This window comes from Symphodus melops, assembly GCF_947650265.1.
Source record: "Symphodus melops genome assembly, chromosome: 18".
Lineage (NCBI taxonomy): Eukaryota > Metazoa > Chordata > Actinopteri > Labriformes > Labridae > Symphodus > Symphodus melops.
This window is the reverse complement of record NC_136708.1, coordinates 5856211-5878037: the sequence shown is the minus strand read 5'-3', so window position 1 is coordinate 5878037 and position 21827 is coordinate 5856211. Positions and strand designations below refer to the sequence as shown.

The following is a 21827-nucleotide window of genomic DNA, read 5'->3' as shown; positions in this document are numbered from 1 at the left end:
TCTACAAAACTTGATTGTTGGACATTATATGCTCAGTAATCTCAATTAAACGACCAATGTTTAACTGTATCATCAGTCATTAAGGAAACATGTCATGTTGAAGTGATGGCATCTCTGACCACAATACAGCAGCCAGAGCGTCCTCCTTCAAAGTTTTCTATTCTGGTCTGGAATAGTTTGTTTTTGTTTTGACAAGAGAAGAGAGGCAGTTTTAATGTACCCCCACAGGGCCATTTTTGGACACCCCTCAGTGTCCCCAAGGAAAAGGCAGACCAACAGCTGTTAAAGTGATGGAAGCGGGCTAGCAAACTGGTTCAAATAGAACTGATTCTACTTGACCCAAAAAACCTGAGAATGTTCAATGGCCAGAATTGTAGTAAGACTGGGATAAATAATGAAGATGCTTTTAAAAAAATGGAGAGGTTAGGTTCCAGAAATGTTTCACGTCCCACTGCAAAGCTGGCTAAACACTGAAGCTTCAGTGTCCTAACCTGGCAACCTGCATGCTCCTCGGCTCTAGGAAGGGGCAGGGAGAGACCGATCGTGTGTGTGAAGTGTAACCACAGCATCATCCATCAGTCAGTTAGTTTTAATCTGTGGAACAACAATGTTGGAATTTCTAAACAATGGCTGATAAAATGTTTTATGCTTGCCCGGGTTAATTCTGTTCTATGTCTCATTTTATAGTTAAAGCTCCTGTGAGAAACCTTCAGACGAGTTGTTTTTTTGCATCCCCGGCTTTATTTTTTGCTATGATTTATTTATTTTTGCTTTGGAAAATGCAATCAGACTGTTTCTTCAGCAATAAGTCAATTACTTCATCTTTTTCCTTATACCTACCCTGCAGCGGTTCTGACATTTAAACAAATACATAGAAATAATCAGTCTCGTCGCTGATCTGATGGTCTGGTTTTTGATTTCATTTCACTGAGTGCAGTTATAAAGAAAAGACTCAGATAGTGCATTAATGCTACTCCATAGCTTATAAAACAATCTGTAGCAGCATTAACCGGGGAAATGCAAAGGTTAACCAACTGGCAAATAGAGGCAGTCGACTGATTGTAAATCATATTAGTCCATCTGTTAATCATATGTGCACAGATATTTTTTTTAAATGTGACCCTCAGATAGTGATCAGAATTCTCCACTGGTTGCTAGCTAGCTAGACAACTTGGAATTACAGCTAGCCAAATCCTGTTATCAAAGTTTAATAGCAAACAACAACCCTTAACTTTCAACAAGTGCAGGACTAAATAAATAATATTAAAAAGTCAAGATCACCAAAGTTAATTTTGTTCCCTTTAAATATTGAAACCAAAATGATGAACTGGTTTCGATCAATCTTTAGGACATAGCGCGATCTTGGAAGTCTTTGCCGGATTATGTTGTGGTGCATAAGGACTGATGAAGGGATCACCAAAGGTCAGATGGTCAGAATCATTTGGGCACAATGGATGTCTGTACCGAAGTCTGAAGGAAATCGTGATAGTGATTGGGATATTTTAGTCTGGACAAGTTTGGAAACCTGTTCGACCTGCTAACAGACGTTGTCCAACAGTAATTGTGTGATAGAGTAACTATCATCTGTTGGTTCTTTTTGTGAAAGATATTAATCCTTAAAAATGTTTTGTGTTTCAAATGTTATACTGTTGCAGGTTATTAGAAAAGATATTCCATATAATGGGGATATGGTCTGTTCTTGTCTAACTGTTGTAACATTGCTGACAGATGGAACAATACTTTAGGGCCTTGGGGTGAACGGTAGCATTTTAAACAGAAGGAGGAAGTTTATTTTTTTAAATTTTTGTTCAGTTATTTTAATTTATAATTATTAAAAATGTATTATTCTTAAATTCACTTGAAAGTAACATGTTGAGACTGACATGAATTCCTCTGAAATATCTACGAGTTTCTCGCCAGAACGCTTTCTTGTTAATCTTTCTTTATCATCGACGTCTGACTTGATTAAAAGCAAAAATACTGACATTTATGAAAGACTTTATTTCAAATCAAAAATTAAAACAAGTTAATAAAAAGCAAACAAAACAAAAGTAACAGTGTCCAAAAAGAATTAGGTAAAAGTAAAACTTTTATATCCCTCCGCCTTTATATGGTCCAACACTCATCTCCTCTGTCGCCCCCTGGTGGTGGAAGAAACAACCAAACTTCATTTGATCTGCAGAGTCCCTTTGCACCTTTAAGAAAAAGCTAAAGACACATCTCTTTCATGACTTTTGACCTTTGCACTCAGTGATATCATTGATGACAATAGTGATGAAGGTTTTGTTTGATGACGATTTTAGGATGCTGATTAGAACTCTCAAGAACAGCTGTCAATGTTGTGCTTTGACTCTGTGCATTACCCCTGTGTCCAATCGGACTTAAAGCTTTTAGCTGCACTGACTGATGTTATGTCCTCCTCTGTTGATCATTGCTTGAGTTGTTCTGACTCTCTCATGCACATTGCTCTTGGATAAAAGAGTGCTGCATGAATTGTAGAATTGTAACATTTTTCACTTTTCTTCTATTAGTCTTGACATTATAATAGTATGTAATATAACAGCTCAATATACAGATGTGTCCCCAGTTAAACGTTATGATCAACGTCTTTTCTTCATTCATTGTTGACGAGGTGACAAATTAGTTTGAGAGCACAAACTCAATCTGTTTATTCGTTACGACGATGAGCAGCTGTGCTGGGACGAAAGCAATCGCTTTGATTTGACAGTCGCAGTCACAAGGATTGAATGTTTGCAAACAAAAGTTTACGCCAACCCACGTAAATATTATCTCTCCGCTTTTCTGTTAGTCTGACACGTCTAACCTCATTATGTTACAGTTATGGAAAATCTGTGCAGTAAAGCTTCACCCAAATAGAAAAAAAACCCAAAACAAGATAGATGTTCCTGACTGTGACAGCTAACCCCAGCTCATTCTCTAGACAGAAGATATATAATACCAAACTTTTTTTTTTCTTTTTGTACCAACAGGAGGAAGAGCTACGACAGAGTGGCGAGGCCAAATATCACCACCTTAACGAAGACCTGCATGTGCTCATCGAGGTGTTCGCACCGCCGGCTGAGGCCTACGCCAGGATGGGTCACGCTCTGGAGGAGATCAAGAAGTTCCTCATACCAGTAAGTTTTCTTCTTTCCACACTTAAACACACACACACACACACACACACACACACACACACACACACACACACACACACACACACACACACATTTTTCTCTCTGCCTTGCCTTTCCCTCCTCCTGTATCTCTGCTCAGCTGCTCTTTGGCCCCGGCAAACTCATTTCCAGCCTGTCCACAGTGAAACCAGTGAGTAACAGCAGAGACAACCTGCTCTTTCACACACTCTCTTTGTCTGATACTTGTGCTATAAATTCTCTCAGGGCAGTTAGAATGTGTGTGTATGTGTATAAGTGTGTGTGTGTGTGTGTGTGTGTGTAAAGCATCTGATTCATTGTGTGTGATCTTTGGTGGGAAGTCGTGGATATAACAAAATAAAAAGCGCAGGAGGGAATCTCTGCATGGGCCAAACCCTCGTTGGCACCAGCATGCAGCATGGAGCTTATTTACTCTCCTTCCATTCATTATGTATGATATCTCCAGCGCTCAGAGATATGATGATTTACATCTTAGCATTCATCATGAGCAGACCCTTCCCCCCCCCAGTCTGTTTTCCCACTGCGGCCATAAAACATATTAATTTATAAAACGGACACATGACAGAAATATCAATTGTTTTGACATAAAAGACGTATTTCCAAGTTAATTATGTGTTTTAATTCAGCGACCAAAAAAAAACAAAACAACAACTGAGTGAGAAGATAAAGGCAAACGAGGTCTCGAGGATTTATCAGCGGGAGATCTGAAATGTTTTGCTGCCTCAGGAACAGCGGTCACGGCAGCACTGTAAAGTACATTAATTAGATATTCCCGGAGCTGTAGCCCTGGAGATAAAGGAAGAAATTTAATACAGTGTAATTGAAAGCGAGTCTATTGCTGTCTACGTGTGTGTGCCGACGCTAACACGCCGCCTCTCTGTGTGCAGGACTACAATGATGAGATCAGACAGGCCCAGCTGCAGGAGCTCACGTACCTGAACGGAGGCTCCGAGGATGCCAAGGTGCCATCGGTGAGGGGCAAGTCAGCCGTCCGTGGAAGAGGGACACCTGTTCCAGGGCCTCCCAGGTAACCTGCTTACAAGTGTGTGTGTGTGGGTGTGTATATGTGTGTGGGTGTGTATATGTGTGTGTGTCTGAAAGAGTGTGTATTAGATTTTCTGTTTGCACTTTAGTTCAGCTTGGGAATTGGTATTCCTTACAGTTAAGGGTCTGCTTGGAAGGTTTGTGGACGCTTACAGTATCCTTTTGCATTATGGTGTCATTTAGAGTTACAGCACATTAAAGACTCCCTCTGTCTGCTGCAATAAAAGCAGAAGAAGAGAAAACATTGGATGTCACTTTATATTTTCCACGTTCTAGGTCTTATTTCATGTAGAGAGCGCTTTGTTCTGAGTTCAAATGCCTGAAACAATTATGGCCTTGCTAAATGTGTCTGAACAAATGTTACCGCGTTGTTCTCAGTGTGTTTAAGATGTACGTGTATTAACTAAGGTTCAGTCAAATCCTGCACTGATCCTGGGTCTGCTGTCCTGACAACATGCTGGAAGTGTGGGGAAAAAAAAGAGTGCACACAGACGAGGGAATTTTAAACTGGAAAAAAACTACCGGTAATTAAAAAAACAGAAATTGTACTTTTTCATTATTGCATTATAACAAAACATGCTCCTACCACCTCTAATATTAATGCAACAGGAGTGGAACAGACCTTCAAAGTAAAAAAACAAACAGATTTATTAAATATAGAAGCAGCTCCATCAGCTCAGAGCAGCAGGTTCACGTGGAGATGATGCTGATCCGATGGTTATTTTGCAGGCAAACTGAGGTAAACCATTTCCAAGCTCTGCGTCTTGTCAAAACAGAACAGTGCTGTTTCATCATACTGTGATTTTTGTTTTGTTTTGTTTGTTTCTATTTGTGACAAAACATGACAGAGCAGTGACATTAAAGATAAACAAAACAAATTCGACAAAAGCTGCACAGTGACACGGTTGACAGTAAAAAGAAAAAGGTTTGCGGTGATGAATGAATGTGGAAGATAAGTTTGGTAGCACAGATACTTTAACAATTACAGTCAAACAAAGGAGAGAGGAGAATGAGGAGGAACTGAATTAAAGAGTGCTGAGCTAAAAAAAAAAAGGCATAAATTGTTGATTTTATTGGTATGATGAATGAGGGTACCGCTTATGTCAATCAATCAGTAAAACTGTTATCTCGAGAACTTTACAAAAAGAGCAGGTCTATACCGTACTGTTCTGCTTGTACTATTTACAAAGACCAAATAGTAATCCACCATGAGCACTAAGCAACATTAAGCAAAGCGACTTCTTTAAAAAACTTCTTTAAGATGCAGAAACCTCGAGCAGACATGTTGAACAGCCATCTGCTGAAACAGTGCGGGGGATATGAGGGGATGGAGGGGAGATACAGAAAGAGGGAGACGGAAATAGAGATACGTTATCAAAGGGAAAAATAAAGAATAAGAGCACTAGAATATAAATAATAAACAGCGACCCCAAAAAAAAAGATCAAATTCTCACAGTTCGATTCAAAACGATTCTGGATTCATGATTCAATGTGAGACTGAATTGAATTTTTTGCTGCTCCATTTGGCAATTCTACTGAGTAAGGCCTCGTGTCCACCTCGTGTTTTTTTTTATTTTTTATTTTTTTCAGCTCCAGCGTCTTTTTTTGCGTTGTTTTCAACGGGTAAAGCATTGGCAGCAGAAAGCGGCCGTCTTCAGTTTTTGTGCAGCTGAGTTGAAAATTGTTTGATGTTCAAGAACGTCTTTCTGTAAAGTTCTCAGAAGATCCTGATTTTTACATAAAACAATGTTTTTTCCTCCATTTTTATAGTTTGTAATATGAACACAAACCACGACTTTACGCTGTCTGGTAAAATGAGCTATATTGCATGCATGTCTTACATGCGTGTCATCTGTGATCTTGTAAAATTGCCAGTGTAATCAGTAGCACTGAAGTTGTCACATGGCCGATAAGGAAATTCTCGTATTAGATTATGGCAGTAGCTCAGTCTGTAAGGACTTGGGCTGGGAGCCGGAGGATTGCTGGTTTAAGTTCTGGCATTGTATTAAAGTATTAAAGTCCATCTGGTTACTGGAGAGGTGCCAGGTCACTTCCTAGGTACTCCCAAGGTGCCCTTGGTCCAGGTACTGAACCCCTAACATCCCTGACAGGTGACACGTTCCCAGCAGTGTAGCAGCCCCATACTGACCCCTCTCCAGTTAGTTTTCATGGTGAAATGATATGTAGCCAAACAAAGGCTTCACACTGAGTGATAGGTTAATGATCCTGCGCTTCTACTTGTATTCTTGAACATTGTAAGGATTGGCTTCTTCATTCATGCTTCATTTAGCATTTTCTACCAAGATGGGGCCTTTTTTGTCGAAAGACTTAATCTAGTGTCAGAGTGGTAAGTGTTGTAAATCAGACACAGAATCTTTATGAATGTTATCGTTAAATAGTTTCTCTGGCTCAAACTGCTTCAAATAGATGATAATTGATTCGTGCAAGGATGGCGCCTCTTAGGCAAAGACTTATTTTGGTGAATCTAAGTGTTTGCTTTTGGTAACTTGTGTCATCATTTACCCAAACACTCGTCCTCTGTGTGCTGAAACAGCTCACACTGGGCATTTAGGGAGTAAATATCCACAACAGAAGGACTTGGTAGTAGCCAGTGATACAGTGTCTGGTGTCCATAAACATTAGCAAAGCAAAGCCACATTTGCATAACAGCCTTTATATGCAAATGATCCCTGGTAGACGCTCGCCTCGCTCACTATCCCTGCGAACCCACGCTAATTCCAGCTCCTCCGAGACCTCATAAGACTACAAATAAAAACACTCACGGCCATTAGAAGACTGTTATCCACATACACACACATTACACACATATTCACTGTGTCGATGCTGTGCTAACAAATATGAGGAAATCCAACACAAATGAAAAGAGTTGTGTTGTTTGGTCTTTGTGTTTGGAAGAGAGAACTGTCTTCTTTCATCAGATTTGGAGATAAACAAGGTCACTGAGATTGGGTGTGCGTATTGCTCTGAGTCACAGTTTATTTAAATTACACGCTAATTAAAATTTACCATGCCTAATGTGAGTGTGATAGGACAGAGGTCCTGCAGGCTCCTGAACAGGAAGCCCACTTTCACACTCGCATGTGTTAATCATACCGATGCTCTGGATGGTGACTTTGTTCTCCTCATATGTTGTATTTGCTTTTTTTATAGTCCTGCTTTGAAAGAGGAGCTTACTCTTAGTGCTTTGGTGTTTTTTTTGTGTTTTTTTTGTGTGTGTTAGTGCTTGAAGGCGGTCTACTTTCAATCAAGTCAACATCCTGCTCTATCCCTGTTAGTCAGAAAACTACAGAGATTATTCCTTTTTTTTTTTTTTTTCTCCTCCTGGCCCCAAACCTGTTATGTTCCACCAAAATGCCGCGTGGCTGAAATGGAAAGCATTGAAAAGAAAATGACCCAGAGAGCAACCTTTGTGGTTTTCTGCTGCTGCTTCAGATCAGTTGACTGCTTTTAACAGAAAGCTCAGCCGCCGTAAGAAGCTCAGACAACATGTTACCAAACCGCAAGGTCAGACTGCCTTTGATTTCCAACACAGCCGCTTGACTTTTTCCTCCATCTTGATAACAGACTCCAGGCCCTCTGTTAATTCATCTGGATGACATCAATGACACAAACGGATCTGTATCAGCTGCTGTTTGTTTGTTTTTGATTTGGCTTGAATGTTCTGTGTTTGCTCTTAAAGCAAAAAAAAAGAACCCTCCTTTAAATGTTCCTATTAAACAGAAGATGTGCTGTCAAGAGGGCCTGTGTTCAAAAGTGCCGGAAATGTGAAAAAAACATCTACTTTTAGCTACTTTTAGTTACTCACTCAGGTGCAGCTCAGTGTTTTTCAGCCTTCAGGGTCCTGAGGGCAAAAAAAAACGTCGCTGCCGTTCAGATTTTCACACTCTCAGGTGACTTTTGAGACATCGCCGTGCCAGTCAATGTAACTTCTCACTCCCTTCCCAATTGAAATGACTAAGGGGCAGGATTTGGGATATCAGCTTTGTCAACAACAACGGTAAAAGACAAACTAACCTGACCTTTAGGTAGTTTCTTGATCTAGAGCTGCTGAAGCCAGGAGATGAATGCTTTACATCTTTTTTGCGTTTTTTCTTCTGCAGTTTTTTTTTTTTTTTTAATAGACTTATTTTGGCATTTTCCCTTTTATTATAGAGAGATGAAAGTCGTGGAAATCAGGGAGAGAGAGTGGGGGTAGGCATGCGGGAAAGGAGCCAAGGGCCGGACGTGAGCCCAGGCCGCCTACGTGAGGAATATAGCCTCCATACATGGGAACGTGCGCGCTCACTGCGCCACCAGCGCTTTGGCAGCATTTCTTTGAATGAAAGCAGATATTCAATGGACTTGAGCTGTATAGCACTTTCCTAGTTTTCTAACTACTCAAAGCGCATGTCACACCTTTTGTAAGTTGCAGCAGGACGTTGAGAAGCGCTCTGAAACTGAAGACAAAGGCGCTGCAAGTGCAACAAAAGGTGTGACATCCCCTAGCAGTGTTACTGTATGTCTTCATAAACATAAGCTTACAGTTAGATAAAACTGAGAAACAAGGCCAGTCTGATTGTTCATGGACTGAACACCGATCAGTATTCTTTAAAAATCATATAGATATGATACATAATGACGAAGAAGAGGAGTGCAAAATCAGGACTGAAAATGAACGATCTTAAAGCCTTTTTTTTTTAATGATTGGTCCAGGTGGTTTTGGCCAATGTTCCCTACCTTTCATTTGGTTCTTGTTAATCTTCATCCCATTGTCCTTCAGTGTTTCACTGCTGATTCTGACCTTTATGTGCTTGTACATTATTCTCTAGGAGAATCTTGTTTGGATCCTTTTCTCACAGGCTAATGTTCTACACACATTACAGCCTCATTTGTGGTATCAGATATCACCACTGCAAAAAGCAATACAACAAATCTGTAAAATCTTAAACACCCTAAAATGAGATATATGAGAATGTATACACATTTGCACACAAAATACAGTTTGTATATATTTCCTTACATTGGTCTTAAGAGCAACAATTACTTAGAAATGAAAAAAAAAAAAAAAAATTCAAATATTGAGTCTTCATATTACATTGACTGTTTCATAACCAGGTTCAAGAAGAAACCTACTATTACCTAGTACCTAGTATAAACACTAGTATTTAAGGAAGTCTTGTTTAATTTATTAATTGTCTTTTGACAGTAAGGTCAAAAAGAGCTTCACAAAATATAACCAAGCTAATGATGACGATAAAATCATAAAAGCTTATAAACAGAATCACTACAACACCAGTGTTTCTGTTTATAGTCTTTTATACACTACTGTTACGTCACAAAAATGACGTCTAACTTACAAGTGGTCGAAAAGCCGAACACGTGTCTTACGCTGCTCATGAAAAGCATCGGTAGAAACTGCAGAGCGTGTCGGTGGTCAGAAGACTTGAGGGATCGACTGGGGAGCAGGTGCCTGATAATGCAGGGCTTGATTGAGGGCATTGTAGGAAAAAAAAAGACAGGACTTAAGTGACTAACCTGCTGGGCTAGTTAAAAACCTGAAAGCAGCTTTTCAGATCATTTATAGGCAGTTGCGGGAGGGAAGCCAGTAAGATGCAAAAGCATAAACAAGCATCTGTAGCTCAGATCGTGAGACAGCAGATTTTCAGTGTTTCTTGTTGGGTTTTTTTAAGATTAATTATGAGGGATTATTATAACTTTTATTTAAAAGAAAGGACAGTGTCAGGAACTTGGGAGAGAGAGTGGTGACCGACATGCAGGAAAGGAGACACACCTGACTTGAGCTGACATTTTTTTTTTTATATGTTAATCAAAAAACATTTTCGGATCAGAAAGGATGCAAAGATTTTAAAGATGATAATGGTAAACTCAAACCCGCTGACTCATGCAAACGTGTTTTTGTCTGATTTCTGCCGAGTCCCAAAACAACGGTTTAATTTGCCTGAACATTTGAATATTAACGAATGCATAGAGACACAGTGCATTTTCCTTCACAACACAGGAAAGCAGCTCAGCGACAAGACATGCTGTCGAATCGACGTGACTCACTTTTTCTCGACTGGAGAAACTTGGCCTCCACCCTCGCTGTTCCGCTGTGTCCACCTACACATGTAACCTGCAGCTGAATGTATCAAATTCATAGCAACGGTTGCACCAAGTCGCTCTCGCTGGTGAAGGAAATCATTTATACGAGTGGAAGTGCGTGAGACAAACTGCCATACATAATAAATATATCATTTCAGCATAAAGACACGGAATGCATGCGGATGAATCCTACTTGTAATAATATTTGTTTGTGCTTTAAAACATCCCGACTCTGCACATATATCACCTTTCACCTCCAATTATTAAGATTTGAAATCATTTTCACCCAACAAATGATACGCGTGTGTTTGGCTCTTTTATCTAAACCTGGGCGAATGTTTGTGTCTTGTGACAGGACTCGAGGAGGAGTTCCTCCCCTGCATGCAGCAGTGCCCCGAGGAGCAGCACCCAGAGGAGCCCCACCCAGCCGGGCTCCATCTTCCAGAGGGAGGGGGGTTCAGAGAGCCAGAGGCACACCTCCAACCGCCGGATACAGACCAGCCCCTCCCATTGTTCAGGAAACATATGGAGAATATGTGAGTACATATAAACTGCATCCAAAAAGGGGTCGAGACAAGTCAGCAAATAGATCATATACATTCACAGATACACTTGAACTGTCTTCATGGTAGGACTTTAACTCCCCACTTATTTATTTACTTTTTTTTTAATGTTCTCTCTGTTTTATGTCGTTGTGAGTTGATTTTTCAGGTTTTAGACCAAACCACAAAATTATCTTTTTTTGGTATAAAGAAACATTTTAAAAGACTGCTTTATTATTAGATTCTTGTGATCTACAGATGCCTTTGAAAATAATCAGCCTGTCCATCGAATAATGGATGGAAGAAATGGTAGCAGTTTGATTTCAAACAAAATCAGAGCTGTGAGGGTCCTTTGCTTTCTCGTATTGTAAAATAACCTGAAGTTGGTTGTATTGGTTTAGCTGCTTTATCGACCACACACTAACGTTGTTGCTATGTCAGGATGTGTGACCCCATGCTTGTGGCTTTAATAATATGTGGTTCTACTGCCTTTGTGTCACATTGTCACAGTTTGTGCCAAAAAAACAACCAAATCATTCCCTCCAAGAATCTTACAATACATCACATGCTTTCAGAGTGGGTATAATATACACTTTAACCACATACCCCCATCACAAAGCTCAGAAACAACTGAGCACCTGAGAACTGTCGAAGTTGGATAAGATCCAAGTAACTAATGTGTTTTCTTTGGAAACATAACAGCCCTTGATTGTGAACTGCTCAAGGGTGCCAACAAAAAAGTTTAAAAGAAAAACGAGCAAAATGATGTGAACGCCAACTTTGGACATGAGTTACGGTTGACTGCTAACACACAAAGTAGGTTGTTGAGGGTTGTTGGTGTCTCTGTTTTGTCTAAAATGAGGCTGCAATGTATCACACAGCTCTGGACATCAACCTTTCTGATACATCTGCAGAAATGGAACACTGTCCCAGTTTAAATGTCTTATTTTATAAGCATCACAAATTCAGCTCTATTGTATTCAGCTTTATTGTTTACCCATGAACTGTTTAGCTCAGACACATTTCCACTGCAAATACTGATCATATCAAAACAGGAAAACTCCACCAGGATGGATTGTGCCACTGTTTGGGAATCTCTGGCCTTAATGCCACTTTATAAAAAAAAAAAAAAAAACATGTTCACACATTAAATCCCAGATAATGCTGAAAATACCACCGATTTTTGACACTCGGGTATCTGCTCTTTTTAATTATCATCCTATACTAACACCAGAGAGTCAAAAATATTGAAATCGATTATTTTGTGCAATGGAGAATGTTTACACCCTTGCCTTTTTTTTTCTTTTTTAGTGGCCTATACACATTAGATGTGCATCCTCCCATACAACAATGTAGCAATATGTGTGGCTATCCTTTGCCTTAAGTTTGCCTTTGATACGACACAAAGTATAGCTGCTTTGCATAATAGTCTGTATGAGTGTACCTTCTACATGAAGTACATTACTATGTGAAGCATAAGCATAGCATGGGTTTGTTATTTACCATTCTTATTTGGTCCTGCATACCTGCACAGCCTTATGGGAGCTGGCTGTAATATCAACAGCTACCAGAGATGAATATATTAGGCTTAGAGTCAGAGCCTTTGTGCGTTTGCCAAGAGAGTCCCGCCGCCCTGTCAATGCAACTTCCCCAGAGACCCCGGCATCAACATTGCATATTTAGCAGATAGAAGGAGGAGAGGAGGTGGCCTGCGTTGGAAAATTGCCCCAGCGTCCCATACCTAACCACATCTGACAGGTTTATTCAGAGGTTGCAATTCAAATGTGTGGAGGTCGTGGAGAATGGCTCGGCGACCAGCTGTTTCCCATCATTGTCACAGTTGTAACCGCATCCCCAACACCTGCACCTGTGTATGTGGGTGCAGACAAAGGAGCCCCAACATCTGCCAGATGATAAATCGAACAACATCACAACAAATTAGAGGCAGAATGTGTTTGACTCTATGTTATCTGAATAGATCACTTTCCCAGGACAAGCGTTCTCCGTCGGGCGCTGACAAATAGGCTCTTGTACTCATCAATGAAATGACAAAGAGAGGTTTCGTGTTCACATTTGTGGCCTCCATGTGTCTCTGCTTTATATCCACTCATATGCGTGTTCCCACCATGCTCATTTTTCTGCTCGACATCGCCATGGGCCAAAACATTTGTTCAGCCGGAGGCGTTTTCTTCCCCTCTTCTTGTTCTGACAAACAGCAGCAGACCCAGGCTACCTCTCAGGGATCTTGTCACTAAGACACATGGATGCACATTATCTTTGTCTGGATGGTTTTTGGTTTGCACGGTCCGCTCATGGTAAAACTTTTATTTAGGCATTAAATGACTGGGAATCTGATTGTTTCCAAACTAAATCACAGAGATGTTATTATCCTCTGATCCAGCCTGGGCAGCTCCATCAGTCTTCAATGATTGCCGCCAAATCTCATTTCATGTAAATCATCAAGTGCATTGTGATCTCCATCCTACCTGCTGCTAATCCCATTGGAGAAGAATTAGACTGGATGTAATTCTCATTTCAGAAATGAGGCTGCATGTCATCTTTGTGTGCAGTTACATCATTTGCCACTACAAAAAACCCTCAGAGGCTAATCAAAGTCCCTGAGCTCCACCTCTATCCTTAATCTAAAGCCTCTATGTACTTGCAACAGTATGTGTTGTATTGGCACAGAAGCTTTATTCCTTTAGGTGAGCAGACCATGAAATGTGCAATACACATGGGCTTCTAGTGTTTATGTTAAATCCTCTGGACACGGTAATCTTTTTTCTGAGCCTTGTGGGTCCTCGCTGAGCATTTAAAATAAACTCTTCCCTTCAGGCGCTTCTCTGCTTGTCCAGTGCTGCTGAGAGCCAGGCATTGTTAATTGAATCATGTTCTTTACGCCGCCGTCCTTGAAGCGTTTATTTATTTTTTTAAATCTAAATTGTAAAATATGGTGTGGAAAATATATTTCTCACACACACATAAAGATAAGATTGATATTTATTTACACAGGGAAACTAGTTATATGTAGAGAAACATTTTTCATACCTTATAAAAAGTGAATCATCTGAAAACCCCGTCAGTAGTTCCAGTATTTTGATGTTTGCACTTCTGCTAAGTACGGTTTTATTTTTAACGTGAACATTTTAGCACGCTAGCATTAGTGATACGTTAAAGTGCAACTTATTTCCTACTTGACACTTAGATTAGAGTCTAGCAAAGTGCCTGTCCAGATGTCAAATGACCACACCAGATGTCATTTCCACACCCTGACAGGCAGTTTGCGCTGTGCTTTCTCTCATACACACAACACACACACACACACACACACACACACACGTAATATAAAGGTACATCTATTGGCTTCAGACACATTTACCAGTTCCAACGACAATCTTATCCATGACAGTGTTTCTTGTGTGGAGACTATTGACAAGCAACCTTTTAGCTGCAAAAACAAGTAGAGCAAAGATTTATGGTCCTATTTGCATTGATGGTAAGCACACAGACTGTCGCTTACATTTGTTCATGGTCACGTGTTTTAAATTTAATTTGGGATTAAATTAAACAACACAAATAATTTTCACTGTAGTGCCTGATGTATTAAAAGCTACAGGGCCTCAATAAGTGTGTAAATTAACTTTGTGCAGAGGCATGCTCGGTTTCTATGAATACAAAAGAGAAAGTGAGGAGTTAAATGAACCAGATATCTGACACAAACCTGCCCCTTTCACATAAACGTCTTCCACATGACAAACACTGCACATCATTTAGGCTCATCTGGATAATGTATTGTACGGGAGATTGTTTTAATCAAAGGATCACCCAACATCCAACAATCTGTTCAGAGAGATTACACAATTCCTGTGTACTTCGCACTTCACATTGCGCCAATATTATGTGCTTTTTAAAACATGGCCCAAAATGACTACACTGCTTGCCAGAAAGGGTATGACATGAGTTTCCATGGTAATACTTATGTGACAGCTGTAAAGAAATAACAGGAAGGAAAAGTAAGACATTTGTCAAGTGTAACACAGGGTAGTGATACTTCAACTTGATGCATGGGCCAACTTTTTTGGCATCCTCAATCTGATCACTTGAGTTGTATTTCTACCCTTGCAGCAGAAAAGTTTCAGTAAATGAAGCCCCCCCCCCCCCCCCTTCTTTTCTTTTCTTTTTTTTTTTTGGCTTACTGGAATACACCGTCAGGAGGAACTGAATAAATGTCTACCAGCTTTGTGAAATTCTTAAGACCAAGACAGACGACCGGAGGGGTTACAAATGCTTGGTTATTTGTTTTCTTAAGGCAATAACACGGGGTGTTATTTTGCTTTTATAGTTAAAAAGTTAAGAGCAATGTGTGGCACAGCTGTGCGGAGGCGCAACATTTATCTTTGAACAGATGGTATCCTAGTCAAGCCGCCTGAGAACACGGCTTTACATCTTCTTTTGATTTGCTTAATTTTCTCGCTTTGTTGTTTGCCTCTCTGACACCTTTCGGGTCTCAGCGCACACCAGGCAGCATGTGCAATTCTAACAAAGTTCTTAATGTGAGGACAATTTGTTGTTAAACTCATTTGGATTTAATACAAGGAACAATTAAAGGGGCTGAAGAGCTTGCTCTGGGTGTCAGTGGCATCCTTTCTCTTACAGTAGTATTGTAGAGCACAGTGGAGCGGCTGTGATACCGCTGTCGTAACATGTAGTGCCAGGCCCTCTGTTAGTCTTCAGTGGCCTCTGAGGCCGGTCCTTATCTTTTAACAACACGCCTCTCAGCCATCCGCTGGCATACAAATGAAAGACTCACTTAGGGGCTGCTCTCGCTCGCTCCTCACTCTGTCTCTCCTCCCCCGTCCAACCTCTCACTGTCACAGTAATCCTGTTAAGTGATGGAAACACTGCACTGACGCAGAATTGTGCTTTTGTGCTCTCCAAGATATTTTGAGTAAATTGTACATCAATTTAAAACACATCAGATACAACAACGACTTCAATCGCACTATCAACACTGCTTTCCATTGTAAACGTGTTTTTCTTTGTGTCCATCTCAAAAGAAAGTAATCATTTTGAATGTGTCAACGTGATTTATAAACCGGGCATGTTTCTCCTCTCTGCTCGCTTGTAACTCAATTATAGAGTAGCTCCTCTAATAAATGGCAATAACATGCCATTGTTAAACTTTAATGTGGTCCTTAATACCAGGCAGTGCTGTCCAATGTGAGTGGACAGCACCTAGATAGAGTCACCATTCAGACCCGTGGAGGACTCAGTCAAGACTAATGACAAATGGCTTGTGTTGAAAACTAATCAGGGCTTCTACTAGCTGCTTTGCTAACACTGTAAATGACCTGCGTCGCATACACTGCTCTGTGCATAATGCTACCAAACTGTATTTGACAAGAAAATAAGAGTGGAGTAAAGTAGAGCAATAAATGGGCCAGCCAATAATCGATACAAGCTAGTCTTATCCAATAAGACTTTAAAATGTTTTCCTTGACAAACATTCAATAACAACAGTTTTACTATTTGAATTTATTATTCAATGTTATGTAGTTTATGTTCATAATTGTTCATTTCAAATAAAGTGTTTCAGTGCGCTGTTGATATTCTGGCAAATATATTATTTTGTTCTGTAAAAAAAAAGAAAGAAAAAGAAACCCTAGGCTTAATTGCAAAGTGTTTGATAACAGCATTTGAGGGATCAACGCAATAAATGTGTTTGTATATTTAAATCAGTCTCAATCTCTAAAGATTGAAGATCATCCATTGAATCATTCAAACAACTTTATTAATCCCTCTTGGGGCAGTTGGTGGGGAGCAGCCCGTACATGAGACAGAAACAAAGACATGCTGACGTACAAACAACAGATTACACAAGGAGTTAAAACATAGATAAGACCTGAAGGAGACTCTAATGAGAGGCCAGACTGAATACAAAATAAAAAACACTGAAACGATCAGTTGAAAAAAGGTCTGTGGCATCTATCAAGATAGATCTAAGAAAGATAACGGTCGATATATTGGTATCGACATTTTTTCTCTCTCTTATATCAGTATCGGACCCTGAAACCTCTAACAGCTCGGGCCCTACATTAAAGGCATAATATTCTGTCCCCAATACTTTTTTACAAATCATAAGACGACGCCTTGTGTGCCATCTGCACTCCTGTTATCCTGTCTGGTAATAAATTGGCTATAATGATTATTTCAGCTCGTCTGTTTCAACCACAGATGGATAGTTTCAAAACGAGATGGATACCTCCATACTTAGTTACCTTTTTTACAAGTATTTTCTATAATACTATCTTTAAATCCAATTGAAAAGGTGCAAGTTATAATAGTGTTCATGCTCCCCAGAGGATCTATTCAATCCAACATCCTGCGCCAATTTCACGCAAGCATACTCAAATGTTCAATTTATACATCAAATTGCCATTATATCACCGAGCACATTAACACTCCTCAGAGGACAACGTTTTCATTTGATCATCTGGGACATGATCTTCTGTTGGTCCCAGGCCTGGTGGAAGATGTTAGAAAATGTGGAAAATTTCCAGCTTCTTTTCGTAATGCATCAGCACCTCTAAGAACAAACTGACAGATCAAGTCCTACACTTGGCCTCTGGGCATGATGAACAAAATAACTCTTGTTGGCATCTTGATCCCCAGCTCCTCCTGTCCACATGTCAAAGTGTCCTCCAGCAGGACGTTGAAGCCCAATTGCACCTGATGGTCAGCCCAGTTCCTGGCATGGTAGTTTCCTGTCACTGTTTTGTGGTTGATGAATCTTATATTACATAGCACATCATATTATGTATTGTAAATACAAATATGATGCTCAGCAAAATAACAAAAAAGTGTTATCATTTCTTACACAGCAGTAAATAAAGTCTGTTAGGCCAAATTTAAAAACCTTTCAAAATATTAAAACAGATATTTACTTGGGGTTGCATGGTGATGCAGTGATTAGTGATGTCATACCCAGGAGGTTCCTGTTGTGAAACCTTGTAGGACAGGGCTTCTCTGTGTGGGGTCGCTATGTTCTCCCTGTGCATGCGTTCTTTTTTTTTTTTTTTTTTTAAAAAAGGGGTGAAGTAGGAAGTTTGTGATACAACATTACATAATGTAATGTCCCTTTTCAAACCTCTGTCTAAAAGTAGGGGTGCAAGTCTTTACTAGCTAATGCTAGCTCGCTCTAAATTGGAGAAAAAATGGATTTATTTCAGCTACTGTAAATTTTTAGGCTGAATGTTTTTTGCATGTCACTATATACAAGAGCTGACTTTATGAATCAACCAACACTATGTGCTGACCTGCAGGACATCAACCTAAGTATTGCGGGGTCTTCAAGGAATTTTTGTGAATTTCAACACCCTATATAAACTGCTATATTCTATGTCCTCACTTGGAGACAAAAAGCTGCATCACACCTCCGGTGCTTCCTCCAAGAAACAGCACTAGGCTGTCACGCTATGCCCTGGTGTCAGACTGTGACAGGGAGGAGGCTGGGGTGATGGGTTTAAAGGGGAAAGGGGGGGTGGGGGGTTTGTGGAGTATGTTCCAAAAACCATTAAATATCATATACTAGTATTGGTAGCATTTTAAATAAGAACAGTACCCAATCAAATCATTATCTTTATTGAGCCCTGCATCTACAGTTCATGGCTTGAACAATACTTAATATTGTGGGTTAATTAAAGGGACTCAGATGCAACCTCCTGGATAAGGAATTCACACAAGGTGCTAATTATGTAACCTTGTGTGTTTTGTATTCCAGGTAGCAGCATAACAGCACACAAACAAAAGCTTTGTGAGCTGTTAAAGCCAGTGTGATTGTATGATAATACAAGTAGAGAAAAAGAGGAAATGTGGGGTCCTTTACATGTTTTGAATAAACCTGTAGAGGTATAAAATGAATGTAGCCTAACTCTTCTTCCTTTGTTTGATTGTAATAATATTGTTTGTATAAAAAGCAGAATTAGGAAACGACTGATTAGTTCATTAAAAAGTTATCAGAATTGTCAATCCTTTTTCGTACAACCAACATTCATTATTGTAATGAAAAAGTATTGAAGAAATACAGTTTTCATGTAAGGCTGACAGAAGTGAAATTAGAGCAGCGATAATCCTCTTAAATCCACAGGTCTGAAAATATGGATGTTTCTCAAGTCCGTTTTGCTGTCATGACGACGGAAAATGTATAAAATCAAACTTTTCGCTCTTACAAACAGACGGAGAGCAGAGGCTCCTATAGCCAACAAATTTATTGACAACATTTAAGTGCTGAAATACGCACATTTTTTGATTCAATTTAGACAAGGTTGCTTGCAATTCTTATTGATCAAAATAAAGACATTTCCCAATTGTTCAACATTCATATTGTTTTTATTAGTATTATATCAAAGCTTTAAGTCAAAGTCATTGTTTAGCTTTTGAAAATCAAAGCTTATATTCTGATGGGAGTTATGTCGTATGGGTACTGAGGCTGCCTTCACAATCACAGCTAGCATTATTTTACTTCACGTCTGCTCCCTGCTTCATTTAATATTCATAACTGTGCTTGTTTATTCCAGGCTGCAGTAGGTACGGTATAATAAAAACAGCTTTTAAATAGAATGAAATAGAAACATTCCCAGAGTTTTTGTGAGAAAACAAGCATTTTCCAACAACAACAGAGACATTATTTCAATTTCAAATGGGAAAATGTTTCTGGCAATGCACAAGCTTTCTTTCCAAAGACCATTTTGGTGAAAGCTGTTTCACTTTCAAAGACTGTAGTCGTGGCTTTGAATAAAAAAAAAAGTGTTTGTTGAGTTGTTTTCTTCCAAAGCTAATTGTAACCTGATGCTTGTGTCTGTGTTCTGTTTGATGTGGTCGGGCGAGATGCTATAAAGGATGGTGTCTGCCATTGTATCATTCACAAGCCATGTTTGCTGTATTTTGCCTGAAGTAGAAAAAAAAAAACCTAGGATAACTTCAATTTCCAAATATTAGGGTGTTTAGACACACAAAGACTGAGCAATCAAATGAATAACAAACAAAATGGCACACATAGCAATAGAAAGTACATGCTAAGACAAAGGGAATGTCTGACAGATTAGAAAAACACAGAATAAGAGTGACTGCTACTTAACGCATAGTTGAATGCATGTTTGTCTTTTTAAATGATCACAGAGTTTGCATCTCTCAAACATTTGAGTAGAAATCTTCAAAGTTTAGTCCTAAGTAAAGTACAAGTAAGTGTTCTTATTGGTGTCACAGTCTGGCTACGGAGAATTTCATAATCTGTGGAGGATTGCATTATCATAAGGATTTAGTAATGCTGGTCTGTTAAAAACCATCATAACACGTGTAAACGAGTAAAAGAACAGATCGTAAAATACCAAAAGGAATTTGTCCTGGTAGACTCAAACTGGGGTGATATGGCCCCTCTTTTTCTTGTAATAGTAGAAAGCCTGGAAGAAGAGCATGATTGCTTTGAAAGAACAGTTGCACAAAATTAAAGTGGCTTTGAAAAGCTCCTTCTTTCTAATGGTTTGTGAATGAGAGAAAACTCTGGCTATTTTCTTTTTTTTTTTTAATGAGAAGACTAGTTGGTGTTATCTTTCTGGACCAATTACTGAAGTTAACACATCCATCAAGCAGATCAAAAGTGTTACATAGGAGAGATTCTTAAAAATAAGATAGTTTTTTATTTGTTTTTTATGTCTTTCTTTATTTAATAACTGCAATTGTAAGGTGGGTTGTTGCCTCGTTTTCAGATCTACTCGCAGCCTCTTACCTACAGTTAAGTGGAACCAGGGGACGTTGGAACAGTTGCTGCACTTAGCAGAATCAGCCCTGCAATAAAACAGACAACATAAAACACTTCATCAGACTATCTACGTTTTCTTTGGTTTTCACCACTGTTTGCAGAGTCCTCAGACCTGCAGGCCTCAGTCTTCTTTACAGCCAGCAGCATGTTCATACTGCCATGGTGTAGTGAAGCACCGTTAAAACAAAGGTACTATCCTACGAAGAAAAATTGATTCTTGTAATAGGCTAACAGAAATCTAGTGTTAAGATAAGTTAAATGCTTGTATATAGAATGAGACATTTGCAGTGTTACAGCAGCAAAGCAAAAGGATAGACAAGTAAGAGCATGTAGTGCAGAATTACATGAGGAGGAGGCCAAACAGAGCTGCTGTTGTTACAACTGTAGTCTGAACATTCACAGTTACATATTTAAGAAAAAGACTAACATGCCATAATGGTGACTGTCCTGCAGATACATCGTGTCCCTAACCCCAAGTTGCTCCCACTGCTTCAGTGGCGTTGTATGAGTGTGTCTGAATGGGACTTTTTACTTCTGATTTTTACTTCATGCAGCAGTGTGTGAATGTGTAGGAGTCTAAAAAACTGGAAAATAGCTGTACAAGTTCAACACTATTTACCATTTACAGTACAATAGGAGTTTAACATTTTATTGCATCATGGTCCATATAGTATGACACATCAGAGTGTATTGTAATATGATGTATATGTATCGTACAATAACGTCCCTTTAATTCAACAAAGTTCCAGGATAAATTCTTATCGGTTTATATTTTGCATGCAAAAAAATCTTTAAGATACAGAAGCTAGAAATCAACAATCAACTACTTTCACAGCTGTATTAATGCTTTCAGTGTTTGTTTGATTTAGTTAAAGGGCGATATGGCCACATGATACCAGAGGTTGAAAAGTCATCTGTTTTAAGTGGCTTTTTTAAGCTCTCCATAAACTGTGTCACATCTTTATCCACCTTTTTCTCACTTGTAAATGTGACCTTTTTTTCCGTTTTCTTTTTTTTTTTGTCCGCAGTTGTGTGGTGATCTTTCAGGGAAACTATTGAGAAAGTCAGGGAAATTATTTTCTTTTCAGTGTGTCCTTTGACAGAAAGGGTCATGATGAAAAATTGCAAATCAAAGTGTGGCTTCTA

General features: G+C 39.3%; 1 protein-coding gene across 2 annotated transcripts in view; it reads left to right on the top strand.

Annotated features, from left to right (window-relative positions):
• khdrbs3 (KH domain containing, RNA binding, signal transduction associated 3) overlaps window positions 1–21827 on the top strand; it is a 116174-nt gene that overhangs the window by 73546 nt on the left and 20801 nt on the right. For both annotated transcript variants that reach the window (XM_079368139.1, XM_079368138.1), the window contains exons 4-6: window positions 2991–3137; window positions 4064–4203; window positions 10678–10858. In XM_079368139.1, the coding sequence (XP_079224265.1) occupies window positions 2991–3137; window positions 4064–4203; window positions 10678–10858 (468 nt within the window). The remainder of the gene's footprint in view (window positions 1–2990; window positions 3138–4063; window positions 4204–10677; window positions 10859–21827) is intronic.